General features: G+C 38.9%; 1 protein-coding gene across 6 annotated transcripts in view; it reads right to left on the bottom strand.

Annotated features, from left to right (window-relative positions):
• CDK14 (cyclin dependent kinase 14) overlaps positions 1-21,046 on the bottom strand; it is a 666,835-nt gene that overhangs the window by 283,052 nt on the left and 362,737 nt on the right. For all 6 annotated transcript variants that reach the window (XM_055589679.1, XM_055589680.1, XM_055589676.1 and 3 more), the window contains one exon: positions 15,219-15,339. In XM_055589679.1, the coding sequence (XP_055445654.1) occupies positions 15,219-15,339 (121 nt within the window). The remainder of the gene's footprint in view (positions 1-15,218; positions 15,340-21,046) is intronic.

Below are 21,046 nucleotides of genomic sequence, written 5' to 3'. Positions count from 1 at the left end.
ATATCACCATATAAAATTAAATAGAAAAAAATCAGTTCAGTTACACCAAAATATCTAAACCCAAATTTCATTTATGTCACTCCAAAGGAATTCCAACCGTCTCCATGGAAACTTCTGGTTCAGCAGTACAATTTATTTGATTGCTAAAAGTTAGAGACAGAGGGGCTTTACAGAATTCCTAAGATGATGCTTTGATTTTTACATGCAAGTAAACCCTATTACATGTTTAAATGTCAACCCCAGAACCTGAAAATGTGACTGAGAATCCTGGGTCAGTGAGCATTAAGCCACACTGCCTCCTCAACTAGAATGGTGTGTTTTTGTGCGGTCGATCTGGTCAGATTAAAAAAGAAGAAACAGAGATGGCAAATTCGTTCTCGAGCCTGGTAACAAATGCTGAGAAGGATAAAGATAAAATCAAAAGGAAAGCCTTCAAAATTAAGGTCTGGGCAGGAAAAAACAAGAAAACTATCCTTAAGAACTGAAGTCTATCACTGTTGATAGTGTACAGAAAATAAGATGGGGGTTCAAGGATATTTGAAAGTTGAAAACAGAAGTCCATAGACAATGAAAACTCCAGAGATTAAGTCTTAAAACAAGAGCCACAGGTTACACAGATAACTGGGAATATTGAGACTAGTTATATCTAGAAACCAGTAACAATCATTACAAAAATGTAAGTAAGAAAGGCCCTTACTGAGGACTACAATAGGGGGAAAAAATGTAAAAATCAACATATCTCATCGAATAGCTGAGAAATATTATTTCTTATACTATGGAACCATAAAGGAAGAGATAGATTCCATTTGATCAGTCATTTAAAATTCTACAACTGAGAGCACATCTCCAGGGAATAACTGTAGACCATGCAGGACAAGAAAAAACCAATTAATAAGCTTCACACATCTTTAATTCCTGTTTATGTGACAGCTGAGGCAGAACAAGGAAGTCATAAGATTTCTCCCTCCAAATGTATTAATCATCCTGAATAATGTGGGGAATTAGGAAAAAAATTATTTGTGGGCAATTATCTTAAAGATCAAAGTAAATGACACATTGAAGCAATCTTTTTAGAGAAACTATATCTAGCAAATCACAAGGACAAATCACTGCTGAAATCGTCATGTAAACTGCTCTCCTGAAAGAATTCTGAACTTCAATTTACAGAGTGTTAAGCTGATGTGTTTAGTTCTAGCTATCAAATGGCACAGCTGGACTTGGACAGTCAATGGTTAAGAACGTTGGAAAGAGCACCACTTAGATATACAACTAGATGGATGGCATTTGACAATGAAATGATGGACAACCATCTGCTATGACAACCATCTTAGATAATATATGGAAGACCCAAAGGCAAAAACCTTCCCACTATAAATCCTTATTGTCCAATTTTTGGTGGAGTCTGTGGGCTTCTTGGAATATACTCAAAGACTTGCCCTGGAATGTGACTGTACAGACCAGACACTGCGTACAATGCGGATGATGGCCCCTGGGGCGGTATCATGCTTAACTAGAGGGTACTGCTTGAGGGCAGGGACCAGGTCTTCTTCACTCTTGAACTTCTGGACATTCTGTAAGGTTTGTTAAATGAATGGATGACTAAAGATAATCACAATGTGTAAGGGAGATCTTTATGGGAAGGGGGCTATTCTGGGATTCTAAGAAGCTCTTTCTCCCTCTGTTCCCCCAACCAACCAGCTACTCTGAACAGAACAACCAAGAATCTTCAGATTTGGGAGGCAGGGGTATAAAATGGCCATAAAACTAAAATAAAATTATGAATTGATGTCATTCAGTTCAGTTCAGTTCAGTCGCTCAGTGGTGTCCGACTCTTTGCGACCCCATGAATCGCAGCACGCCAGGCCTCCCTGTCCATCACCAACTCCCGGAGTTCACCCAGACTCATGTCCATCAAGTCGGTGATGCCATCCAGCCATCTCATCCTCTGTTGTTCCCTTCTCCTCCTGCCCCCAATCCCTTCCAGCATCAGAGTCTTTTCCAATGAGTCAGCTCTTCTAAAATTCTGAAACGCTTCTAAATTAAACATGATTAAATATGACAGACAAAAATGTATATAGTTGATATAATAAAGGTTTTCAATTTGTTGAGTCTACATTAGGCTATGAATATATTCTGTCTTCAGAAGCAAACATGGTGAAAGCCAGCTATCAGGGAAGAACCACCAAACTATCAATGAGAGAGAACAGAAACGGTTTGCCAAGCTCTGCAGACAAGGCAATTATGTGAACATGTCATTCTTAGAATTGTACTCTCTCACACGGAAATACAGAGAAATATAAAATGCCATAGCAAAAGATGAATAATCCACATGTGTAGAGGAAAACAGGAAGCTACTCAGATTTGGTCCTCAGTAACTACTAAGTCCCTTAGACTGCGTTTGTTCCTTAGACAGGCTATAATTAAGACAGACTATATTTAAATTTTGTTTTATATTTTAATGGAATTTAAAGCAGGCTCTTTCTTGGCCACTGATAGTCTAGTTTAGTTAAGTTTGACTTTAATTCTTTTTCAATTATTGTACTATTTCTCTATTTCTCCAGTGATATCTTTGATCAATAAGAATCTAAGTACATTACATTTGAAGAGCAAAACTAAAAGAGAAACACAAATATTCAAGTTTATCAATTACATAATATAGTCTAAAACTAAGAAAGCTACTAGTATATTTAAGTTACATTAATTCATACAGCAGAATACCAGTAAATGAAAATGGGATTTCTAATTAAAGTGCATGCTAGATAAAGTATTGTCTTGAGGAGTTAATTCACAAATGTCATAACCACACGAAGTCCCCATTTTTGTCCTTCAATGAACAGTTCTGACACCGAGATCCCTTTACCAACAATTATGTTTATACAAGCTCCTAGCTTCTCTCCAATCACATTTCCATTCAATCATGTATTTCTTGCACATATAAGTTAACAGGCTACCTTTTTACCCTTATTGGATTAAAAACTTTATATCGCCTGGAACACTTGCTGAGTTAGACTAGTTGTTTCTGCTTGTTTTAATAGTAAGCTCATGTTGGATTCACACACGCCGTTGATCCAAAGAGCTACATGTTGTAATCACTTCTCTCAATTCATGGAAAATTTTTATGTTTGAAAAAATTATCACTGCCCTTTCTATTCCTTTCCATCATTAGCTTGTCAAAAAGTACATGGCTCTCTGTTCATGTTTGTTTTCCTAACAAAGCTGTCGTGACTGCATTCAGTTAAATGGCAAGGATTACAAATTTCTACCACCACACTTAGATTCTGGCAGTCAAGATGCTCCTGCCTGCCTTGTGCTGTTTGACTGGCTCCAACTCATCAACACTTGCAACTCAAATCTGTAGCCAAGAAAAATCACAATTTTCTACAGGACGAGGACCTGAGCAGTCAATTGTCCATAAGTAAAGCGGTCGATATTAAATTAACAAGAGTAGGACATTTAGTAAAATGTACACAAAACCCTGCTGTCCTGCCCCCAAAGTGAATGAAGCGTCAGTTAAGGAATAACATTTTAAACAAGGGTAAAATAGATGCAGGAGATGAGACACAGGAGATGCGTGTTCACATCTTTGGGTCAGTAAGATCCCCTGGAGGAGGGCCTGGCAACCCACTCCAGTATTCTTGCCTGGAGAATCCCAAGGAGAGAGGAGCCTGGCAGTTACAGCCCCTGGGGTCACAAACAGCTGAGCACACGAAACAGATGAGGAGACACAAGAGGATGAGAGAGAGTTTTTTTCAGTTGTGAACATAGGTGTGGCTATCTAGGCAGACCACAGGCAGTTATAACTACCCAAGTTACAGACAAAGCATTCACGTACAGCAGTTTACAAAAGGCACAGGACTTGGAGACTCAGTTCTAGAAAGTGTGACGTGAATCAACATCTGGAAATAAGGTGGAGGATTGGAAGTGTGTACAAAGCAATTAACCCACAGGCCTTCTCTGACCATTTCTCACCCAATCCACCAGCGAGACACCCGATGTTTATCATCTGGAGAAATTAAATCCCAAAAGGCTCAAATTGAGGATAAGTAGTGAGAGCAGGGTGAGGCAGAGCTGAAAAGGGGGAAATTTAGTAAAAACATGTTTAATTGATCTGTGTATCTATTGGCACCAAGAGAAAAAGACACAGTCAAAGCTGACTTTTGGAGACTTCCCTGGTGGTTGAGTAGCTAAGACTCTGCACTCCCAGGGCGGGGGGCACAGTGCTTGGTCAGGGGGCTCAGATCTCACTTGCCACATCGTGCAGCCAAAATAAATAGGTAATAAAATAAACAGCAAAGCTCATTATCAAGCAATTTCAGAGTACCAGGGTTAGACAAAAGAACTTAATACTTTGCAGAGAGAAAGTATAATGAGGCACATAAATGACCACAAATCTGAATGGAATCAGACTTTTCAGCAGCAAAACTACAAACTCTGAAGAAATTAAATACATTCAAAATTCTGAGGGGGGTGGGGAACTCATTACGTTCTCATCCAAAGTATTATCAGTCATGTGTGGGAGATGAATAAAGACATTCTGAGAAAACCAAGAATTTGAAAACTTGCATCTTTCGTATATTCTTTCTCAGGAAACTAAAGGAGGAAGACAAGGAACCCAGGGAACAGAGAATCTATGATCAGTGAAGGTCAGAAGGAAAAGGAATGGAACCCAGGACAGAATGAATTTACTACTTATAGAGGTGTAAGTATGAAGAAGACATATTGAAACACTGAGAGGCTAGTAACAGCAGGAAGCCAGTCATTACCTGCCTTATAACTAACAGCCATTACTGACCCTAGGATCAAAAAGGTCAGGTGTCACTGAAATATACTGACATCTATGGGGGCTTCCCCAGTGGCTCAGCAGGTAAAGAATCCACCTGCAATGCAGGAGGCAGAGGAGACATGGGCTCGATTCCTCGGTTAGGAAGATCCCTTGGAGAAGGAAATGGCAACCCACTCCAGTATTCTTGTGGAGCCTGGTGGGTTACAGACTGTGGGGTCAGAAAGAATTAGACATGACTGGGCACGAGCATGATTCACAGCTAGAGCCATGACAGAGGTCCTTTCTCACAGAAATTGTAGTCAGCCATTCCCAGAAATATGGTTTAAAGCAGGGAAGAAGTAAGGATGAATACCCAACCCTCTCACATGCCCTTTGCCTGAACTCAGTTGGAAACCAGGAGCGAAGGCAGCTTGGAGGAGGTATTCCTTAGTGGTCAGCCATCCAGGACCTCGGTCAGGGCAGAAGGAGTACACAGCAGATACGGCAGGAGACAGAAAATAACGAAATAAGGACCCATAACAGCAGGAGAGAGTGTAAATGGACGTCCTGAAATGAGAGCCATTCAGCTGTACTAAGGCAAGAAATCACACAGCCAGGAGAGGAAGCTTTTAAGGAGTGGGAAAGGGAGATGTCAAGACAATTAAAAGGGACTGACAAATTTGCAGATGCTTTTGAGCATCTGGAAAATATTTTTCATGTGTAATTGACAAATCTTTTATGCCTATAAATAACAGCAGGGACAAAGACAAGTAAACTAAAAAAAATCAGAGACAATTATAAAGTTTAAGAAGAGCAAAACACTGTACAAGAAAGGATATACAATTATGAATACTATAAGACTTCACCATGAATAATATGCACATATTAATATTTCAAAATGTGATATAAATTCTATATTGACACAGTGAGATGAAGGTGGAGTGAGGGAAGGTTGATGGAAGAAAGTTAAATCTTTGTCTACTATACACCTACTTAGTAGACATGTCTAAAAGAGTAAATGAATGGGTAGCAGTATAATTATTTAAGACACATGGAGACAGATCCTAAGAGTTGAAAGTAGTAGCTTCTGAGAAACAGGATTAGAGGGTGAGTAGGAGGGGGCAAGAGATGGCTGCCCACTGTAACTGTGGCAGCTGTTAGCTACTGGTTATAACTGAGAAACTGAGCGCAGGAAGAGCAGAGGGCGACAGAGGATGAGACGGCTGGACGGCATCATTAACTCAATGGACACGAATTTGAGCAAACTCTCAAATAGCGAAGAGAGGGAGATAGTGAAAGAGCGGGAAGGCTGGCAGGCTATAGTCCATGGGGTTGCAAAGAGTTGGAAACGACTGAGCAACTGAACCGGAGAAGGCAATGGCACCCCACTCCAGTACTCTTGCCTGGAAAATCCCATGGATGGAGGAGCCTGGTGGGCTGCAATCCATGGGGTCGCTAAGAGTCGGACACGACTGAGCGACTTCTCTTTCATTTTTCACTTCCATGCATTGGAGAAGGAAACGGCAACCCACTCCAGTGTTCTTGCCTGGAGAATCCCAGGGACGGGGGAGCCTGGTGGGCTGCCGTCTATGGGGTCACACAGAGTCGGACACGACTGAAGTGACTTAGCAGCAGCAGCAACAGCAGAGCGACTGAACAACAACAACTAAGGTAGACTTAACTATCAAAGTGTTCTGATTCGGAAAGTGAAGAGAAGGGTAGTTAAGGAATTTCATCAGCTATGTTCACACAGCTAAGGACAGGCAGAGTCAGAACCTAATTTGGGCTTTTGATGTGTTTTCTGCTATAATACAGCCTCCTTAAACAGCAAACCACTGCCAGTTACCAGGAGCAGAGAATCGACTTGTAAATGAAAAAAAAAAAAAAATGCACAACTTACAAAACATTAAAAGCACTAGTAAGCATCCAGTATTTTCCAAATGTTGAGCACTAACATATATTTCCAACTTAAATGTATGGGTGCACACACAGACACACACATACACATGTAAGATCAGAACATCCTGGGCCAAATTTCTCTCTAACTCTCTAGACACAGACAGTGTCTTAATCTCCCTAAAACCAAAATACAGAAGCTTCTAATTCTTTAATATATCCCACAATGCCTGTCCACAGCTTACTTTAATAGAAATGCAAAAAATTTAGCTTGGCCGATACACCATTTTCAACATTTATGGAGTCGCGTATTTCTTAAAGAAGTTCCCATTTACCCATCTCTTGCTATTCTCATCAACCAGTGAAGCAGCTAAGCGTACCAAGGGCAATCTTAGTAACACGAAAGTTAGTCATCGCAATTGGCTATTTAAAACTCATCCAATGACCACGCTAATGTATTGAGTTCTAATATAGTGAGTCCTCTGGTGTGTTTTGGATTTTATAGGGCTATTTGATCCTACACTCCTGCTTCCAGAGTAGTGTATATTTTGGAATTTTATGTCAGATTTTCAGTTCTCCCAGTTGTTCTTTCAGTCAGCCTAGCAGTGTGCACTTCCATTCGACTCTTACTCTTTAGGTATCTCACACATGGCCTTAACACTGAGTTTACATCTGCTATACTGCTTTGTGAACTCAGAAATCAATAAAAATATCTGAGGTAAGCAAACAAACAAAAAAAAGTCATCCAAACACCTGTTGTGGGCAACCAATTACTTTGCCAGTTCAATTGAGTTCAGTCGCTTAGTCGTGTCCAACTCTTCGAGACCCCATGAATCACAGCACGCCAGGCCTCCCTGTCCATCACCAACTCCTAGAGCTCACCCAGACTCACGTCCATCGAGTCAGTGATGCCATCCAGCCATCTCATCCTCTGTCGTCCCCTTCTCCTCCTGCCCCCAATCCCTCCCAGCATCAGTCTTTTCCAATGAGTCAACTCTTCGCATGAGGTGGCCAAAGTACTGGAGTTTCAGCTTTAGCATCAGTCCTTCCAAACAAATCCCAGGGCTGATCTCCTTCACAATGGACTGGTTGGATCTCCCTTGCAGTCCAAGAGACTCAAGAGTCTTCTCCAACACCACAGTTCAAAAGCATCAATTCTTCGGCATTCAGCCTTCTTCACAGTCCAACTCTCACATTCATACATGACCACAGGAAAAACCATAGCCTTGACTAGACGGACCTTTGTTGGCAAAGTAATGTCTCTGCTTTTGAATAGGCTATCTAGGTTGGTCATAACTTTCCTTCCAAGGAGTAAGCGTCTTTTAATTTCATGGCTGCAGTCACCATCTGTAGTGATTTTGGAGCCCCAAAAAATAAAGTCTGACACTGTTTTCACCGTTTCCCCATCTATTTCCCATGAAGTGATGGGACCAGATGCCATGATCTTCGTTTTCTGAGCTTAAAGCCAACTTTTTCACTCTCCACTTTCACTTTCATCAAGAGGCTTTTTAGTTCCTCTTTACTTTCTGCCATAAGGGTGGTGTCATCTGCATATCTGAGGTTACTGATATTTTTCCCAGCAATCTTGATTCCAGCTTGTGTTTCTTCTAGTCCAGCATTTCTCATGATGTACTCTGCATATAAGTTAAATAAGCAGGGTGACAATATACAGTCTTGACGTCCTCCTTTTCCTATTTGGAACCAGTCTGTTGTTCCATGTCCAGTTCTAACTGTTGCTTCCTGATCTGCATACAGATTTCTCAAGAAGTAGGTCAGGTGGTCTGGTATTCCCATCTCTTTCAGAATTTTCCACAGTATATTGTGATCCACACAGTCAAAGGCTTTGGCATAGTCAATAAAGCAGAAATAGATGTTTTTCTGGAACCCTCTTGATTTTTCCGTGATCCAGCGGATGTTGGCAGTTTGATCTCTGGTTCCTCTGCCTTTTTTAAAACCAGCTTGAACATTAGGAAGTTCACGGCTCACATATTGCTGAAGCCTGGCGTGGAGAATTTTGAGCATTCCTTTACTAGCGTGTGAGATGAGTGCAATTGTGCAGTAGTTTGAGCATTCTTTGGCATTGCCTTTCTTTGGGATTGGAATGAAAACTGACCTTTTCCAGTCCTGTGGCCACTGCTGAGTTTTCCAAATTTGCTGGCATATTGAGTGCAGCACTTTCACAGCATCATCTTTCAGGATTTGAAATAGCTCAACTGGAATTCCATCACCTCCACTCGTTTTGTTCGCAGTGATGCTTTCTAAGGCCGGCTTGACTTCACATTCCAGGATGTCTGGTTCTAGGTCAGTGATCACACCATCGTGATTATCTGGGTCATGAAGATCTTTTTTGTACAGTTCTTCTGTGTATTCTTGCCATCTCTTCTTAATATCTTCTGCTTCTGTTAGGTCCATACCATTTCTGTCCTTTATTGTGCCCATCTTTGCATGAAGTGTTCCCTTGGTATCTCTAATTTTCTTGAAGAGATCTCTAGTCTTTCCCATTCTGTTGTTTTCCTCTATTTCTTTGCATTGATTGCTGAAGAAGGCTTTCTTATCTCTTCTTGCTATTCTTTGGAACTCTGCATTCAGATGCTTATATCTTTCCTTTGCTCCTTTGCTTTTTGCTTCTCTTCTTTTCACAGCTATTTGTAAGGCCTCTCCAGACAGCCATTTTGCTTTTTTGCATTTCTTTTCCACAGGGATCGTCTTGATCCCTGTCTCCTGTACAATGTCACGAACCTCATTCCATAGTTCATCAGGCACTCTATCTATCAGATGTAGGCCCTTAAATCTACTTCTCACTTTCACTGTATAAATTACTTTGCCAACTTTGATGCAAATAGGGGAATTTTTATTTGTTTGTAAAATATTTAGTAGTGAAATATACATGCAACGTCTCATTTTATATGCTATGATTCAGCTAACCCATTATATAACAAGTGACCAAATATATTCCCTGAGAACACACATAGATTCTCTCACACAAACACACACACAGATAATCAACATGGATGTAAGAACCATAAACACGCTAAACTTTTGATAGGGTAAGAGAACTGGTTCCCATCAGCATTTGAAAACCATCCCTAAAGACAGCACTTTGGCAGCCACTCCCCAATGTCGTAACAATCTCATATGAGAGAACTGCACTTCTGGAGATAATTTGTTACAAAGCAATGGAACAGAACTTTGCAGCCAGCTTTCCTTTGGTGTGAAACAAGCAGTCAAATGCACTGTCTGTTCTGACTACCAGTATTTAGCAATTACACTCCAGTGCTATGAGTAAGATGCCCACAAGTCACAATTAAATCCCCATTTTATACACATTGTCCTAGCAGAATTATTAACTCTGAAAGGTATCCCAGTATGGACAATATACTCTATGGTCACCCTACTTTTAAAGAATTTCAATAGTAGAAGGGACTCAGAAACCATGGTCGGCACCAGGAGTTCAGCTTTCACCTCCCTCCTGCCCCCCAACACCCTCCTGACTACCTCTGTTCTGTTTCTGTGGCATTGCCCGGTCTGTGGCAATACCAATAAGTCATTTGCATCATGTATTATTTAAGCAGCTCTCAAGAGCTCCTAAAGAGATGTTACTTTGTACAGTGACTAATCTGAATCCTCCTTGGTCTTATGATCTGATTAATTGGAAAATGTGTAAATAATGTGAACTGTTAGATGACTTTATGTAGCCCATGAAAAAGTCTCATTTTTAACCAGCCTTCTTTTTCAAATAGATACATTCATTTTAGCAGAAGTGGTAAATGAGTATTGGTTAGGAGTTGGGAAAATACTTGCCAGTATAGATATTGGTCCCACGAAAATGTATTTAATCCAATGAGTCAAGTCTTAAGTTTATTTCAAAAAAGCTCCACCCTGAATAAAATTGAGAGGCAAGCCATCCACTTGGTTTGAAGCATGCAAAGGACCCAACATGATTCAGAGCATAACCTAAATTCTCAAAGAGGTATTTTACTGATGTGTGTTTTGGAATCACTTTACTAGTAAAATGAAAAAAAACAGTTGTTTATAAATCAACTTAGGAGACTATGTAATATGTTTTAGGGAGAAAAGGTTTTGGAGTGGGTTAGCTCTGAGTTTGAATGCTGACTCTATTTACTAAATATATGACCTTTATTATTCTATTTAGTCTCTCCAGGTTTTGCTTTCTTTCACTTTATCATGGAACAGTAGGTAAGTAATTAAAATATATAAGAGGAATAGAAGATCTTATTTACAAAACAGAAACAGAAACACAGAGAGAGAACAAACGTAAAGATACCAACGGGGAAGAAGGGGGTGGGATGAATTGGGAGATTGGGATTGACATATACACACTATTGATACTATGTGTAAAACAGATAACCAATGAAACCTACTCTACAGCACAGGGAACTCTACTCAAGGCTCTGTGGTGATCTAAATGGGAAGGAAATCCCCCCAAGAGAGGATATACGTATACATGTAGCTGATTCACTTTGCCATACAGTAGAAACCAACATGACATTGTCAAGCAACCATACTCTTCAAAAAAAAAAAGAGTATTAGGACAAAATAAACACTGCATATTTTTTTTTTAATGTATAAAGGAGCTTAGAATACAATTTGGGTCTAAGAAAAGTATCTCTTATTATTACCATTGTTATTACTAATGCTAAAACTTAATTATTATTATTACTACTAGCCAACTACTCAAGATATTATCTCACATGGAACACATTTCTTTCCTGGGTAGGCACTATGGTAGGATTCGTTTATGATTCTTTCTCTTAAAACAGTGGTAAACAAACCTGAGTCCTTAGGAAACTTTATTACATAAATGTCCTTTGTTCAGGAGAGACTCTTAAGGATGAGGGCAGAACGCTATATTGCCAATATGTATGGTAATTAGGCTTCTTTAATAAAATGCAATGCTAAATGGCCTTATAATACTCAATAAATAGGCAATTTCTTTTCTGATATATGCAAAATCAATTTTGATGCAGACATTTTTCTATATATCAAGATCAGTACGGAAAATTTTTTTTCTAACCACCCAGCTGCTACAATGTTAAATAAATTGATTTTAATCCTAAATCAGAGATGTAATAGAGAAAGGGTGATTTAATATGCAATCTCATTACATTTGACAGGCTTATTTATAAACGACTCGCCCCACATCTTGACAAGCATAGTTAATATGTTAATTAGCTTTGAAAAAGATGATGAAAGGGGGAGACTGACATGCTTTTGGGGAGCATGGAATTGACATAAGGTGGTACCACTCTACACTGTGGCCCTTCCCAAAAGCAGCATGATCTTGACGAGATATTTATTAGCTACAGATAATTTTGTCACCCTATGTTAAAATTTAATCCCTTAAAACAATCCCAAGTGACCTATTGCTTTAGAAAACAAACGCCACTCTAAATATATTTATGAGCTTCTATAAAGCAATATAAAGCTTGTTTAGAGCAATGACCTGGACAGCTAGAGCAGAACTCCTTGTCAAGGGAGGGACTACACAGATTAGCTCACTGGCACATCTGCACTTCTCTTAATGTGGTTTTCAGTATTTGGTAAGCCTTTTTGGTTTAGAAGCTTAAAGATGATTTCTTATGCCTGGACTTAAACAAAGAGTTCTAAAATCCAAGAATTAAGGGAAGTTATACACCACACAAAGTCCAATTTGATTCCTTTGCTTAAGTCCTCCTCCATGGAGGCAGTGAAGGTACCAAAAACTACCTTTCCTGATGAGTTCTCAAACTGCCCAGTATATCTATACATTACCCACATGCTGGAGACCTAGAGCAGTAAATCACAATGGGAGAGCTCTGATTTCCATCACTTGCTGCCAATGTTAATGCATAAGTGTCTTCATTAATATTTTTATTGCCCGAAGCTATTTAAACAGAACACTGGAAACTGTAACACTGGGTAGGGATCGTTAGTTCTTAGTTACTACCCTGCTGCCCCAGGAAGGTAAATGAACTGTAAAACAGCCTGAGACCACTGCCACCTGCCTCCCCGCTATTGTCTATGGATTAATATTTGCACTGCTGTTTGGTGTAGCTGAGCCAAGACTCAACCATAGTCCCATTTCTAGATCTTTCAATATCCAGCATCAAGGTTACCAATGATGCAAAAACCAGTGCCCTGTGAACTTTTCTCTGACTGGAAACATACATACGTTTTACCTGGAAAATAACAAAATGGCTGTTAGAAAACGGCTTGGAATGAAATCAGATTCAGAGTGACAGGCATAGCATAGACATAACTCAGAAATGAACAGCCAATAATGTGGGAAAGTGCTCCAACATAACACATTTATTTTATGTTTTTATAGCAATGAATAATCTTGGCATGCAGAGAAAAGGGCATTTGGGGTCTACTATTTCATATCAGTTTTCCCCCCTTCCACTTAAATTACGATCTTCTTCTTAGGCTTCATTATGTCTCTGTTAAAGCAAATTGGCAGAAAGCAACCAAACCTTCTTCCTTAAAAGGATGGATACCAACAGGCACACACATGTGAAAGAAAGAAAGGCTGGGGTTGGGGGCAGTGGAAAGACACAGACTGGACATCAAGCACTACACGTCAGAAACAGACATATTAGCAAGTCATAATCCATGTAGTTCTTTGCTCTTTACAGAGCACTTTCAAAGCTTTGGGGAAAATTAGCCACTAGCGTATAAAAAAATAGCTTCTCCCTGGTCTAAGGGTAGAGCTTGAAGTGCCCTGCCAAGCAACTAAGACAAGACTGGCTCCAAGTTACAAATGTTTCCAAACTATGTTCTGTTAGCAGAGTCCTTGACTGACCTCATTGAAAGACAATCTAGAATTCCTATTCTCAAAAACTGGAGAAAAACACTCCCTAACTCAGAATATTAAGTAATGATTATTTGCATAGCCAACTTGCAACTATAAGGGCAGGAAGGAGGAAGGGAATGAGACAGTAGCTGATATTCAGATGGATGCATTCATTGACCTTTATTTCCAATCTTTTCCTCCATTACAGCTAATGACCAAAATAGCTGTTTTGCTCAAGCCCCTGCTTAGCTTTGGAAGAAAAAAAAAAATCTAATTGTGTAAACAATTGTCCAAAAAAAAAAAAAAAAAAGTCAGGAAGTTTGATGTAAAAAATGGATTAGCTCGGCTCCTTAATGATAGACGGTCATCTTTATTCTCAGTGTTTTGGAGCATGGATTTACAATGGTATTAGATTCATTATAAGGCATTACAAAACCTATGGCAATAGAGCTTAGGCTGTTTGATGACCCAGATTCTTTTTTTTATTTTTAGACTTTACATAACTGTATTAGTTTTGCCAAATATCAAAATGATTCTTTTATAGCTCTACTGAAAGCTAGAGATCTACACCTCATAAAAATAAATACACCCATGTGTACATGAAATGTTGCATAGATTTTCAGTGGCTTCATAGATCCCCAAATCCCATGTCCAAGGGAGTTGCTGGAATCTAAATTAAGTAAATCTATACTGTGCCTTACATCACAAGAAACTTCATTGTTTTCTCCCCATAAAGTGTTTGGATCAGAAACATCAGGGAAGACAGCCAGGCCACATCACAGCCTAATTAACTAAAAGCCAAGATTACTGAGGGTAGAGTGGTAAAGTAACTACATGGCAAGAAGATAAATGACAAACGCTGCAGCTTTACTGAGGTCATAAATATCATGTGAACATGTAGCTGAATTCTGTATGTGGGCCATCATCATTCATGGAAGATGATTCCTGCTATTAAAAAACTATGTGCTATATGAACTGTTTTACTTTAAACACAACTGTGAGTCTAGAAAAGGAATTCTTCTATTAATAAATGACATTTTTACATTCACTATTAAGCCTTCCCTGGTAGCTAAAAAGATTATTCCCTTATTTGAACTAGATCATACTAGACTGGAAACTCATTAAAGTTTATCATTAATAATAATCATACATTAAATCTCACCGGTCTTTGCGCCTCCTATAACAGATTTTTAAGTTATGCTAAACCATTGTGCAGAACTGTGACTCTACTGGAATTAAACTTACTCTGACATTTTTTAAAAAGTGATCGTTTTATTTCATCTTGAATAATTGGCACCAACAGTTTTCAGGGTAAATGCTGAAATGCATTTCAGGGTAAATGCAGGTGCTCCAAATTTAGCACCTTACAGTTATAACAAAATGTTCAGACCATTTATCTGAATTTTGCTGTGAATTTAAACATGCTTCTACTACTTCCTACTCATACTGCTGTTTGGAGATATATACTCCCTTGTTATAAAACAAAGCCACAAATTAATATCATTAGGGAGAAAATCACTGAACTGACAGCTAGAATAATGTCTCTGCCCTTGTCCATCAAGAACCATTACCAGACACCATCTGTAAGAGAGCCCCTGATTAGGGAACATTCCCAATTATGTTTTCAAAAACTCCAGCGGTATTGCCACACACCGGCAAACACTCCAGTACCATTAATCTTCATTCAGACTGTTAGGATGTTTGTCTAGGCTTGACCCAGACCAAGCACTACGGATAAATTAGCTCAAGTAAAGCTCCATTTCTCACCACATGTCAAGGCAGGTGGAATATTCTGTCGAGCCCAAGAGGACATCCGGAGGTCTGTACCACAAGGTAACCACTTCATTGGAGTATGTGTGGCTGGGGACGGATTTTGCTCTTGCAAGACCTGTGGGTTACAGAGAACATGAAGTTTAGTAGACATTAATGATCAAAGTAATTTAAATTTGGATGTTCACAGTTTTAAAAGGTCAAACGTGATATTATAATACAGAATCACGAATGCAGTGTCAAAGTTACGCAAAAGGTTGGGAAAAGCATATTTTGGTCTATATGTTTCAAATACATGCTAATAACCAATAAATCCTTTATATTTCCTATAAAGCACTAAGAACCTAAAAAAAAATCCCCAAAGAGTAAACAAATGATTCATAAACTATTAGATATTATACAGAAGCTTAGAAATCTCCTGGCTTTCCAAAGATTGTTTCATGGTACTTTGGTTCTGACAGTTAAAAATAAGGATTATAAGAAAAAGTTCCAAGACTGAATAACTTTGAGAAAAGATGGTTTAAAAAGTAAAACAGGTCTGTATACTGTGAGACTTCTCAGTGCCCTTAATTTTTTCTAACATGTATTATGAATCAGAAAGAAGAGAATATGACTCTTTCCTCAAAGGTCTTTTCCAAAATTTCTTTCGGTGCCAGTGTTCTGTCAAACACTAAGAAATGCTATTCAGGAGCGTCATTTGAAACACAAAAATAAATAATTATAAAGGAATAGTTCATAAATCTGGTACATGGAGATGAGATATCATGTAATAAAATTAAAGTTTTCTAAGAATGTTTAAAAATTGGGAAAGGGGTCAAAATAATATATTAAGTGATAAATTATGTACAGTTTAATCTCACAATCATAAATACTTAGGCACTGGAAAAAGACTGTTGAAAAATATATTTTAATATCTTCAATGGTTAGTTCTGAATATAGAAATATTTAGTTTTTTTAATTTAATACATTTTCTGAATTTTTCCCAAGTTTTATACAATGAATACATGATTCCTTTAAAAATCACAAATTACAGATATTCTTTTTAGAAAAAAAAACTGTATGATAGTTTTCTGAGTATGTTCATTAGTGATGAGAGTAAAGTTTTATCTATCACTGTGATGCTCTAAGTAAACAAGCATTTTTACAGTGAACCTACCATAACATATTCATTTTAATGTTTTGATTAAGTTTTTATGTAATACTTAGGAATATTACCTTTTTTGTTTATTAAACACTTTAATGGCATTTCCTTTACTGTATTATATGTAAATATTAAAATTAACAGGGTAGCTGGTAAGATGAAGTATTTCTAATTAGTTCAATTTGGTTACAATAATTCAATTTTCCCTACCATACAGTTTTTATAACCATACAATGGCATATTATAAACTGACTAGTGTTACAAGTATTCCATATTAAAGTGTACAGATTTGACACATTCAAACATACATACACATATATGGTCTCTTCTACACATGAATGGAATGACTATCTCTGAAAATAGATTTCCATAATAACCTCTTCTCCTTTTTTCTGCAAGGATTTATCCTACCTCAAAGCAGGCAAAACTGAACAACAGATAAAACAATCAGGGCATTAAAGTGTTTCCAGAGTTTTGTAATACCATCAAAGGGTTTCCTTCCTCAAATGAGCATGTTTCTATACAGACCAAGGAGCTAAGCGTAAGTCCCAAAATCGGTTCTGACTTGCTCCATATGCTGTTGTCAAGGCAAATGGGATGCCAAAAACATTCAGGCTGGGTTTTCTTGGTTTTGCCAAGGCCCTGTTGACAGAAAGCTAGGCCAGAGGGATAGGAGAATTTAAAAATCTGAGATTTTCTTTGACAGCTCAGAAGACCACACTGGTTATAGAAAACTATGATATTCCCAGTTTTAAAGAGAGAACCAGACCTCAAAATAACCTAGTAGTATAAATCTAAATAATGATGTATGACTCCAAATCAATTATGCTTACTCTGAATATAAGTCTGTAAAACTTATTAAATAGTTCTGAAAAACTAGAAACAGAAAAGGCTCTTTGTCTACATTATTTTTCTCCATCTCAAGTTTAGGTCAACTGTGTGAGTGCTTAGTTGCTCAGTTGTGTCCGACTCTTTACGACCCCACGGACTGCAGCCCGCCAGGCTCCTCTGTCCATGGGATTCTCCAGGTAAGAATACTGGAGTGAATTGCCATGCCCTCCTCCCGGGGAACTTCCCAACCCAAGGATCAAATCCATGTCTCCTGCATTGGCAGGCAGATTCTTTATCTTCTGAGCCACCAGGGAAGCCCCAAGTTTCAGTTAAGGACTGCCCAAACTCCATTCACATGGGTCATATAACTTTCCAAATCATCAGGGAAAGTGAGTTTTCGATATTCTAACTCTTCAATGCGTTAAGACAGTGTCTTAAAATGGTTCACCTGTAAATGTGTTACATTGAATAATGTTATATTTTTAACATCACTTGAGAAAAACTCACATCTCAATATATCATAGAGTCAATTAAAACATATTCTTGGGGCAAATGTCTTGTATATTGTTAAACAAAAGTTTTTCACCCTAAAAATATTTCTGTTCAGTTAAAGAGATAAATTCCCAAACTTTTCAGAGAGGGAGCAAATTATTAAATCAATGATTCAAAAGAAAAAAAAAAAGCACACCTTGAAGCAGAAATACACAACCACATTTTTAAAATAAATATTTTTAGTAAAGCTACTCCTATGTATTTATATAGTTCATGCACCAAAACACACTTACTCATGCAAAATTTATTAAACTGTATCCTCTAGCTGAAGGGAATCTGTAGGATAGGATTAATTAGCACAGCATGTGTGAAAGCTTTCTTTCTCTGTTCCCTGTCAGTTGCTATGGTTACCCTACAGGAAGAGAGCTACATTACCTTCTAAAAAGGATGAAGTTCAGGGGTTATTATCAAAACTTCTTATATTAATGTTTAGTCTGAATTAAAAGTCAAAAAAGCAAAGTGAAATGCTAAGTAGATGAGTATAGGTTATTTATATGCTGCTGCTTTGGCTGAGCGTGTGTATATGAAAGGGTGCACGTTCCTTTGGGCACCTAAATTGGCTTGCATAACCATTTAAGAGTATCCAACGAAAAGATGTTACCACTTCTAACTAAGGAAAGATCCCTAAAGAGCAGAGTTAAAAATCCTAATATTCAAGCCCTGTTGCCAATTATTCAAATTTGGGCAACCTTAATATGAGTTAGCATAGCAGGATCTTAGATTTCCAGAAGAGTTCAGAAGCTTTACAGGTAAGTTCTTTCCCAAGGAAAGAATTCCTCTTCATATCTCTGTAACATGGTCTAACTTCTGCTGCCCTTCTGAGTCTGGTTCTACCCTCTGGCAGGGACATAAAGGAAGTCATGTGACAGTTCTTCCAACATTTGCCTTAAGCGAACTAACCCTCTGGCATCAAGCAATGGAGATTCTTCAGACCTTATCTTAAAAGTTCTCTCAGCTGCAATGGATACAGTTGACCACTCCCATTCTTCTTTTTGTTATCTCACTTTATTATTATATGTAACATAAGATGAAATGTATAATAATATGCAAATACAATTATGTGACATGTAATATAATGCAATAATAGTCTAGAAAATGTCTCGGCAGGTAAAGAATCTGCCTGCAATGCAGAAGACACAGGAGACGCCAGTTTGATCCCTATGTCGGGAAGATCCCCTGGAGGAGGAAATGGCAACCTCCTCCAGTATTCTTGCCTGGAGAATCCCATGGACAGAGGAGTCTGGTGGGCTACAGTCTATGGAGATGCAAAGAGTCAGACACGACTGAGTGACTAAGCATACAAGCATGAAATGTAATACAATATATATCTTCCACATGGCAGGTTATTTATTTTTTTAACTTTTTATTTTGTATTTGGGTATAGCTGATTGGATTTCCCAGGTGGTGCTAGTGGTAAAGAACCCACCTGCCAATGCAGGAGATGTAAGAGATGTGGGTTCCATCCCTGGGTAGGGAAGATCCCCTGGAAGAGGGCATGGCAACCCACTCCAGTTTTCTTGCCTGGTGAATCCCTTGCACGGAGGAGCCTGGCAGGCTACACTCCACAGGGTCGCAAAGAGATGGACATGAGTGAAGGGACTTAGCACGAACACATGCATGCACACAGCTGATTAACAATGTTGTAATAGTTTCAGGCGAACAGCAAAGGGACTCAGCCATTATATATATACATGTAACGATTCTCCCCCAAATTTCCCTCCTAATCTTTTAAATTTATTCCCTTGACTTCTCAGTTATGGAAGAGATAACAGGAGTGATTTGGCTGGCTTCTGGAACTTCCTCTATCTGCTCCACAACTGATGGACTTGTCTACAGCTACATATTTAAACCAATGCTTTCTAAATGCATACACTCTGTGGATAACTGTGGCTCATGCCAAGTTTTAACTGTCATCCTTAGGAGATTTCTCTTAAGATTTTATCTCCAGCTCATACTTCTGTGTGGGCTTCAGATATGGGCTTACCCAATTCCTCACCAGTATCACTCAGTCGTGTCCAGCTCTTTGCAATCCCATGGACTATAGCCTGCCAGGCTCCTTTGTCCATGGAATTCTCCAGGCAAGAATACTGGAGTCAGTTGCCATTTCTTTCTCCAAGTACAGGAATGGGGATGTACTTCAGGCACTAAACTGGACACCAACCACAAGTCTCTACAGCAAACTGTATTATTAATACAGGGAAGGTGCTAGGAGTCCAGCGTCAAATGGCAATTTACTAGTAAACAGTTTTAAGAACCCCAGACAGTAAAAATTCTTTTATTAATAGCTGCACACTCATGTCCAATAGATTTCTATTCCATGCACATCTAATTATTCTTTCAAATCCTGATGCCTCCTTTTTTACAGGTGGTAACCCTGCTTGGAAACTTGAGTTCGCCCTCTGACTCTATGAAGAAAGTGGCTAAACTAAGAACTGGGCTTCAAGAATGCTCACTTCCATGTTTTTGCTTTGACTAAGGAATTGCGAAAGAACTGGCAACATTGACTTGTCTCTTTCAAACTAAGTGGAGCAATGGCAAAAGCTAGATGGCCTTGTGAAAGCCGACTGAAACACGACATAAAGGAACATCTTTCACCACTTCAGTCTTTCCAGAGGACGTGCCACTGTTCAGCGCTTCTCAGTGGTTTTGCTTTCATTTAAGATCAATTCCCACAGGTCTCTCTTACCATACCTCATTCCCCAAAATGAATGATCAGAAAAAGAATGTTCTGCTCCTAATCACAACGTGATATTTCTAAGACAGGGGCTCCTTTCTTCAATACTTGATTTGAAACAGATGTGACATACTTGGGTAACATTTTACCATTAGGCTGTCAGGCTGAAAAGGAAAAGACTTTCTCTATTCTGTCCGCTAATCCATGGAGTAAGGGCAGAAGAAGATTTTTACATTTCTTTCCCATTGCACAGTCCCGGGACCTGGCCAGGAATTTTTTTCTAATTTTTGGTTGCGCTGGGTCTTTGCTGCTGCGTGTGGACTTTCCCTAGCTGCAGTGTGCGGGCTTCTCATTGCCGTAGCTTCTCCTGCTGCAGATCAAGGACTCTAGGCGTGTGGGCTTCAGTATTGTGGTGCATGGGCTTAGTTGTTCTGCGGCATGTGGGATCTCCTTGGACCTGGGATTGAACTCATGTCCCCTGCATTGGCAGGCAGATTCTTAACCACTGGGCCACCATGGAAGTCCAGGAATTTCTTTACAAATAGATATTTTTAATGGCATTCTCTCCCTCTCAGAGGATTTACATTAAGTATCTGATGATCAGTTAAATTAATTTCTAAAGCTCAT

Source organism: Bubalus kerabau, chromosome 8 (genome assembly GCF_029407905.1).
Source record: "Bubalus kerabau isolate K-KA32 ecotype Philippines breed swamp buffalo chromosome 8, PCC_UOA_SB_1v2, whole genome shotgun sequence".
NCBI lineage: Eukaryota > Metazoa > Chordata > Mammalia > Artiodactyla > Bovidae > Bubalus > Bubalus kerabau.
This window is presented reverse-complemented; position numbering and strand designations above follow the sequence as displayed.